The sequence below is a fragment of the Notolepis coatsorum genome (genome assembly GCF_963971535.1).
Source record: "Notolepis coatsorum genome assembly, chromosome: 16".
NCBI lineage: Eukaryota > Metazoa > Chordata > Actinopteri > Aulopiformes > Paralepididae > Notolepis > Notolepis coatsorum.
The window spans coordinates 59707844-59716964 of record NC_140180.1 but is presented as its reverse complement, the minus strand read 5'-3'; the positions used below and the strand labels follow the sequence as shown (position 1 = coordinate 59716964).

At 44.0% G+C, this 9121-nt stretch overlaps 2 protein-coding genes across 2 annotated transcripts; both read left to right on the top strand.

Moving 5' to 3' along the window:
• Positions 1-485: 485 nt before the first annotated feature.
• On the top strand, positions 486-1217 carry LOC311242976 (ADP/ATP translocase 2-like; the record flags this gene model as incomplete). The annotated part of the gene is made up of 3 exons (XM_084332040.1): positions 486-708; positions 835-975; positions 1060-1217. 3 exons carry the CDS (start codon positions 486-488, stop codon positions 1215-1217), a joined length of 522 nt encoding a protein of 173 aa, XP_084188166.1.
• A 1235-nt stretch (positions 1218-2452) lies between these two features.
• Positions 2453-4711, top strand: LOC311242707 (ADP/ATP translocase 2). Its single transcript, XM_084331714.1, has 4 exons — positions 2453-2610; positions 3547-4033; positions 4160-4300; positions 4385-4711. Exons 1-4 carry the CDS (start codon positions 2500-2502, stop codon positions 4540-4542), a joined length of 897 nt encoding a protein of 298 aa, XP_084187840.1. The 5' UTR covers positions 2453-2499; the 3' UTR covers positions 4543-4711.
• Positions 4712-9121: the final 4410 nt, after the last annotated feature.

Sequence of the window (9121 nt, the reverse complement as noted above, 5' to 3'; positions counted from 1 at the left end):
GGCCTACGTAATGCTCGAGGCGAGCTAAAAGGATGTGGTGATCTACCGTATAAAAGGCGGCTGTGAGGTCAAGGAGTAGTAGTAGGGATGGGTTGCCTGCATCAGCAGCTGAAATCAGGTCATTTAAGACACGGAGGAGGGCCGTTTCAGTGCTGTGTCGTGGTTTAAAGCCAGATTGGAATTTATCATGGATGTTGTTGTGTTCAAGGAATGATTGTAGCTGTATGTAGACTATGCGCTCCAGGATTTTTGATAAAAATGGTAATTGTGAGATGGGTCTAAAATTGGCAAAGACAGAAGGATCGAGGTTGGGCTTCTTTATCCGGGGCTGGACCACAGCATGCTTGAAGGCAGCCGGGACACATCCAGTGCTGAGGAAGGCATTTAGTAGAGGTAATAATGCGAGGAGGACAGGGTCAGGTACTTCCTTTAGGATGCGCGAGGGGAGTGCGTCTGAGGGGCAATTTGTTGGTTGCAGGTGTTTAATGGCATCGGAAAGGGAGGAGAGGGAGACCGGGGCAAACTGGTCAAAAACTGCAGGTTTAGCTGCGGACGTTGGCAAAATTGGAGCAGAGCGGGAGTTCAAGGGCTTGGGAGACTGCTTGGTGAGGATCTCAAAGTCTGATGGCATCAAGGGTCTGTACCAAGGCTTCAACGTCTCTGTGCAGGGCATCATCATCTACTTCAGCATGTATGACACGGCCAAGGGTGAGTGGCGATGCCTGTGCTCTTGGAACTTGTATTGTCTTTGTGCTCTTGAAACTTGTATTGTCTTTGTTCTCGATGCTGTCTTCAGTCTTGGAAGATCTTGTTAATCCTTTGTTTCTTCTGCAGGCATGCTGCCAGACCCCAAGAACACTCACATCTTCGTCAGCTGGATGATTGCTCAGTCTGTGACTATAGTAGCTGGTCTCACATCCTACCCCTTCGATACAGTCCGTCGGCGAATGATGATGCAGTCTGGACGCAAAGCGGGTAAAAAATCCTTAACATAGGCCTGAGCTTCTGGCAACATTAATTGATGGATGAGAAGGATGACGTTTGCATTTTCTTTTTCAGCTGACATCATGTACACTGGCACCATCGACTGCTGGAAGAAGATTTCACATGACGAGGGTGGCAAGGCTTTCTTCAAGGGAGCCTGGTCTAATGTTCTCAGAGGCATGGGTGGTGCCTTCGTGCTGGTCTTGTACGACGAGTTTAAGAAAGTCATGTAAAATGTTTTGCATGTCCACTGTTCATGTTGTAAAGTTCAATTGTAACATATCTTGTACATTTGGAAGGCCTAAATGGCACCATATTTATTGGGACCAACTAGTATATTTGTACTGAGGGGGAGCCAGTTATCCACTATTTTCTTGGCTGATTTTTGTTGTCTGTTACCTGAATGTCATTCCCTGAACATGGGGAAAGTTGTCGGAAAAGTAAATAAAGGAAACTACTGAAATCTCTTGAATTCCTGCTTATGAATGAATGTGCTTAAGAGTAGAGCATATCAAATGCCTTGGGCCTGCCTAGTTTCTCACAGGAGCCATTTGGCATCCACCTCTTTAGAATGTAAATTTGGCGCTGGGGAGTCCTGGGGGTTGTGGTTGGGTTTGAGCCTAATCATCTTGAGTGGTAGAACTGCTGATGAGGTTTCAACTGGGGAATGCTTACAGGAAAAAATAATGGGATCTGTGAGGAAGGGAGCTGGCATTTATTTTGCGAGGACGTGGCCAGTTTATCCAGCTAACTGAACTAAACCTGCGCTGGAGCAGGTTAAAACTTTTTGATCTGTTGCCATAGTGATTTAGATAAACGTGCTTCGGGGAACCGAAAAGTCTAATTTGTGTCAAGTTATCCTGAAAATGATCCGGCTAACTCAGTTAACCAGGTACGAGGAACAGGGCCAGTTTTGTTGTGTGATTTGCTAAGCTTATACTTATAAGTTAGACTTTTCGGTTCCCCGAAGCACGTTTATCTAAATCACTATGGCAACAGATCAAAAAGTTTGAACCTGCTCCATGTCAAGTATGTATGTAAATAAAGCCATATAAATAATGCATATTTTATATAATGTATGCTTTTTACATTAGTAATTCATTTTACACATCATTTTATATTATTTTTGGTAATAAATTAATTTAAGCAACAAAAAATCTGAGGAACCGCTTGGGATCCGAAAGAGTCTGCTCTTTTTAGTGAGCCGAGCCAAAAGAACCGGCTCTCTAAAAAGAGCCGGAATTCCCATCACTAAAAAAAACACTAATGACACGTCCAGACGTCCACTTCAACAGTGATTGAAAGAAAGATGGAAACCAATCCGAATGAAGAGAAAGAGACAACGACCCGACAACCCCGCCCACAAACTCATCGTTGCGCCAATGAGATTGCGAATGAAAGCTCCCGTTTTTTCTTAAATCCCTTCTGTACTTTGACGTAAAGCCATTTCAGCTCTACCTGCATACCCTACCGGTCGTGCGATTGAACGGGAAGGCAACTGATAAACATCTCAAAATGAACGAGACAGTCCTTTCTTTCGCCAAGGACTTCTTGGCTGGTGGTATTGCCGCAGCCATCTCCAAAACAGCTGTTGCCCCCATTGAGAGAGTCAAGCTTCTTCTCCAGGTGACTAACATTAGGGCTGATAAATTTACATGGACTGTTGTTACCATTTATTCCCTACCACTACCTGCTTACACCCACCAGCAGTGGTAATAACTTTACAAGCTTGTTTTTCTTGGCCACTGTTTAATAAAAGGTGTCCACGTGAGTTTGATAATCAACGTTAAGTGATTCATGCATTTTTTATATATATATATCGTTCGAGGTTTCCAACGTTATCGACGACTCTCGAGGCAGATGTATTTCTCAGTTCACTTATTTATTATCAGTTTTCCATTACAGTATCAGACTCATTGCTACCATTTCCCATGCCCCGAGAGAGCACGCTGGGTGCCACACCCACTCAGGCCCCCAGCCCTATAGATATCTATGCCCAGCCCCCAGACTCTGTCAACCCGCGGCTGGCGCGGCCAGCGCCGTGATGGCGGGTGTGTTGAGTGACAGCTCAACCCGACCCTAATCCCAGGGTCGCTACAATATAAACTTACTTTAGTTAACTGTACAGACGGAGTGGTTATAGTTGGTACTTGAGTTATTGCGTAATAAAAGTGTTAGAAAAAGACTGTCCTAAATATGACAATATTTGGAACACTTTGTGTAATTTCACTTGGCCTCTAATCACAAGTAGGAGGCGGCCCCCTGCAATGTTCTAGTACCCCAACTGGATGTATTGTAGTATAGTGTTGTACACCAGCATGGCAATAAATGTGGTTCTAGCAGACTACCTCATGTGACCTAGAATTTATTATGGCCTACTGAGAATATATTCTGACCAAGTTTACAGAAATGTCTTTGCATTGCTTAAGTGTTTTTAAAGTTTTACTTTTAGGTCATAAGACTCAAGTTAAGAGCTGAGCTTAATGGCCACTACCTAATTAGGCTGCTCTGTTGTTCCATCCACATTAAAACCACTAACATTGCAATACCGTTCAATTTCAGGTACAACATGCCAGCAAACAGATTGCCGTTGACCAGCAGTACAAGGGCATTATCGACTGCGTTGTCCGTATCCCTAAGGAGCAGGGCTTCATTTCATTCTGGAGAGGAAACCTGGCAAACGTCATTAGGTACTTCCCAACTCAGGCCCTCAACTTTGCGTTCAAGGACAAATACCAGAAGTTCTTTCTTGATGGCGTGGACAAGCGCAAACAGTTCTGGAGATACTTTGCAGGCAACCTGGCCTCTGGTGGCGCTGCTGGAGCCACCTCTCTGTGTTTCGTCTACCCCCTCGACTTCGCCAGAACCCGTCTAGCTGCGGACGTTGGCAGAATTGGAGCAGAGCGGGAGTTCAAGGGCTTGGGAGACTGCTTGGTGAGGATCTCAAAGTCTGATGGCATCAAGGGTCTGTACCAAGGCTTCAACGTCTCTGTGCAGGGCATCATCATCTACAGAGCGGCCTACTTCGGCATGTATGACACGGCCAAGGGTGAGTGGCGATGCCTGTGCTCTTGGAACTTGTATTGTCTTTGTGCTCTTGGAACTTGTATTATCTTTGTTCTCGATGCTGTCTTCAGTCTTGGAAGATCTTGTTAATCCTTTGTTTCTTCTGCAGGCATGCTGCCAGACCCCAAGAACACTCACATCTTCGTCAGCTGGATGATTGCTCAGTCTGTGACTATAGTAGCTGGTCTCACATCCTACCCCTTCGATACAGTCCGTCGGCGTATGATGATGCAGTCTGGACGCAAAGCGGGTAAAAAATCCTAAACATAAGCCTGAGCTTCTGGCAACATTAATTGATTGATGAGAAGGATGACGTTTGCATTTTCTTTTTCAGCTGACATCATGTACACGGGCACCATCGAATGCTGGAAGAAGATTGCACATGACGAGGGTGGCAAGGCTTTCTTCAAGGGAGCCTGGTCTAATGTTATCAGAGGCATGGGTGGTGCCTTCGTGCTGGTCTTGTATGACGAGTTTAAGAAAATCATGTAAAATGTTTTGCATGTCCACTGTTCATGTTGTGAAGTTCAATTGTAACATATCTTGTACATTTGGAAGGCCTAAATGGCACCATATTTATTGGGACCAACTAGTATATTTCTACTAGTTGTACTGAGGGGGAGCCAGTTATCCACTATTTTCTTGGCCGTTTTTTGTCTGTTACCTGAATGTCATTCCCTGAACATGGGGAAACTTGTCGGAAAAGTAAATAAAGGAAATTACTGAAATCTCGAATTCCCGCTTGATTATGAATGAATGTGCTTTAAGAGTAGAAGAGCATATCAAATGCCTTGGGCCTGCCTAGTTTCTCACAGGCGCATTTGGCATCCACCTCTTTAGAATGTAAATTTGTGGTTGGGTTTGAGCCTAATCATCTTGAGTGGTTGAACTGCTGATGAGGCTTCAACTGGGGAATGCTTACAGGGAAAGAAATGGAACTGGAAGTCATAACCTAGCAAATAGTAATTCATTGTACGTGCATGCATGACTATCTTTCTACAGACGAGAGGAACCAGGATTACCGGTTGTGAGATGGATTACAGCCTTAAATATACACGTCTCCTGATGGCCTGTTCAGACTCCCCACTGATGCGACTGAGGACCTTGAGCTTGTGTTGGGACTGAATACTGGCCAGAATGACACACCGGTTTCTATATACTATAGCATAGCAGTCAAAAGTGATTTTTATTAACGTTTCGTCACGTAGGACGAGAGCCTTCGTTCCATATTCCAGTTCAGTGGTGTTAAATTTACTAGTGTAAAGGGATTGTTATGGTTGCTGATGTGTGTTTGTGTAGGTGACAACTCTATAAGAGTGTCATGACTGGGATTCCTCCAGATGCATGATGATCGCACCAGCCTTGAAGACTGGAGTCTGGACACTCCAAATATCCTGTCACCATAGATGACTGCTCCTTGCCTTCTCTCCTCAATGGTGTCCTTTTGTACCAGCCATGCTCTAGTGGTAGCTGGTTGTAATGCTTGTTTTACTTCCCCCTGCCTAAAGACGGTTAGTTGTGGTACTTGCCTTGTGCAGTCACATTGAGTTCCATGCAGTGTTTGCGTTTTGGACATTAAACTCATGACTGACAAATTTTCCTCCTTGCGAAGGCAAGATTTGAAGGTAATTCTCTGTAGTGGTTGTCAATATACACCAGCCAGTATGAGCAAGTGGCTTAAAGTTCCTTCATACAACAAAGGCCTTCCATGGCTGCATCATTACAACTTGGTAAAGAAGGTTTTGTAGATCAGAGGGAATTGGATTGTCTTGTGTGTCATTAAGCAGGTGAACCAGTTTGAGGTCACAAAGGTAATCATTCAGACGGTGCCACATCTTTGCACAAGTTATTTAGTTCCATGCAGACATTTAGCAGTAGGCTGCAGTCTTCTACATTCATGTCCATGAAGATTATATAACTCCTAAACAAAATTAAAGTAACTTTTCTGGTACTTTTGACTATGTCAGAGGTCTAGATTATGCAATTAAACGTTTTATGTAATCTGTTTCTCGTACATATCTCTATGGAATCCTAATGGACCACTAAAAGACTGCTACTTGTGTATTGTCTGTTGGTTGGCCTATTTCATATTTATGTTGGATTATGCCATTGCACAGAACAGTCATGCCCCCTCATTTATGTCATATCATTGAGAGGTCCCCCAATAGGGTGAAACTGCTGAGCTATATTGTTTTCTATTGACGAGACTTGCCAGAAGAAACCAGAATTCAGTTACAAAATATTATAGTATACTGTAATTGCAGTAACATCAACCTGATGTATAAGTGGTAAATTAAAACCAGCCATGAACCATATGCCAAACCCTCTGCACAGGTGAATAAATTATGTTCAATTTGTTCTCCCTTGTGGATGAAAAGCAGTTAGCGCTATCATGTGGCAAAGGTATTAACATGTACTTTGATTACAGCTCATCTGGCAAAACTGGCCTTAAAGGGGAATATCATGTTTAGCTATTCATAGCTTATGTTATTCCTATTGTGTAAGACAGCCCAATAAATATTTACAACACACTTAACATTTATATCAAAGCCAGAGTTGGAAGTAAGACTCTTAAGAATGTAACTTGTCGTTTTTGATACTAAATAGCGTTTATAGAGTGCTGTTATTAACTGTAGCGTACGGGATACTTTGACTGTAGGCCAAGCTTATCCCCAGCAAGTCTCCCTGGGTACTTTTACAGTCACCTCTACGTCTTTCTCAAAGGACCCTTTTCACACACATGTCATAATAGAGTTCACCCAGCTACACCTAATAATATAATATTGGGTCTACTTGATTTAGGTGAGCCAGTGCTGACAATAGTCAATAGTAGGCCTATTGTAAATGCTGGTACAATGGCACACCTAAATAAAGCAGATCCAATGGGGGGAGGGCTGCCTGTACGTTAATGCCAAGCAAGCAGTGCAAAAATGCTTCCGCATTCGTCACCGCACGCTAGTGCGGTAAAGCGCCCTTCTTTTCAGACAAATGCTACCGTGCGTGCACCGGCGGCGGCGTGCTCGCTCAGGTGCGTGCGTGCGCCGGCGTGCTCGCGCGAGGTGCCCGCGCATGCGACACGAGCGGAGCTCAATATATATAAGTCACCGCCCCTTATTCAGTATCTAGCAAATAGCTCAATTGGCAAGGACACATGGCTGTGGATCCTATGGCTTGTTTGCTGGCGAGTTCGAATCCCATCGAAAATATTTTTTAACGTGATTTTTTTTTAACGTGTATTCTTTCGCCGATTAAGGTTAGGCATTGTTTCGGAGTTGGTTAAGGTTAGAACGGTTAAGTTTAGGCGCTGTTAAGGAGCTGGTTAAGGTTAGAGTTTGTCAAAGAGAATGGCAATATAATTTCTAAGGTTAAGGTTAGGCATTGTTTCGGAGTTGGTTAAGGTTAGAACGGTTAAGTTTAGGCGTTGTTAAGGAGCTGGTTAAGGTTAGAGTTTGTCAAAGAGAATGGCAATAGACAGCCTATTTCCGCGCGACCTGGGCGCTGGGCGGCGGAAAATGAAAGGCGCATTACTGCATGCCACTACGGTAAATTTTTGCACTGCTTGCTTGGCATAAAGCTACACGCGGGAGGGCTGTGTTTACCCTGCAGTGAAACGTCTGTGAAAAGGGTCCATTCACACAATATTTTGCAGCATGAAGGCACCACAGATTCAGTTCTTATGGTTTATAGCTTTAGGAGACATACTTTTTTTGTGTTTCTGAATGTAAATAGGAAATAACCATATGAATCATTCTTAAATAGAGTAGCATTTCCCTTTAAGGCCTGGTGATTTCCAGTGGGTGGGACAGGAAAGGTCATAGGGTCTCCAAAATCAATATGTTTTTTTCTTTATGGGCCATGAATTATCAAAGTAAACTTTGTGACTATACAACTAAAGCAGGGGTGTCCAAACATTTTGACATGGAGGGCTAAGGGCTGAAATATAACATGGGTGGTTGTTTGCCGTGGGCCATGCGCTAAATATCCTGGAGAACCCCTTCCACCCCCTCTATGAGCAGCTAGCCAAGGTGAGGAGCACGTTCAACTGGGGGCTTTCTCACTCACCATTCGGGGTCGAATCAGAGCCCGACGCTGATTCGCTCCAAACCTGGACCGCTGAAATAGGTGGTTCCGGGTGCGCGCCAGTGGGAGCGGGGGGCGTGGTGTACGAGCTTGTACCAAAACACGGGAGAGGCTTGCTGTATCAACTAGCTGACACACAACGTCATTACTGTAATGCTTTCATGCTTGCTTGAATTAAGATATTTATGGGCAATTTGGCGGGGGGGAGTTCGCACCCAAGGGTGTCGGGGGAGTTCGCACCCAAGGACGGAACGAGGACGGAACGGAGCTAATTCGACCCCGAATGGCAGTGAGAAAGCCCCCTGACACCCTCCCCGACACTCCCCAACTAATGGCTGCAGAACTTGAGAATGATTAGGAATGTCGGACCCACAAAGTGTGTCTGACTCTTAACCACCAAAACCTGCACTAACTATAACATATTATGACCGATAGTAAGTCATAGAGATCCAAGAGGGAGGCAGGCCATTGAGGGCTTTGAAAACAAATAATAAGACCTTAAAATGGATCCTGTACTGAAGTGCCAGTGAAGGGAAACTAAAACTAGGGTGATGTAGTGGTCTCTCTTTTTAGTGCTAGTCAGCATTCTGGCTGTAGCATTTTGTACAAGCTGCAGATGGGATTAGGATGACGGCTGATTCCTAGATACAGGGAGTTGCAGTCATCTAGATAGGGATAGGGAGTAGATTGGGTACAGACCCTCATCTGCACCTTGTGTATACTGTTTACTTTTACTCATAGTATATATTCAGATTTATTTATTTTTTATTGTCTATATTTATTGTAACATACTGTATATTATGACCGATAGGGCATACAGACCCTCATCTGCACCTTTGTTTATACTGTTTAATTTTCTCATATTTTATATTCAGATTTAATTTGATTGCCTATATTTATGTATTTCTTCTATTACCCTGCCCATACCTGTACCTCCCCTCCCCTGTGCTGCTATGATTCCCGAATTTCTCCAAGGGGATCAATAAAGGAA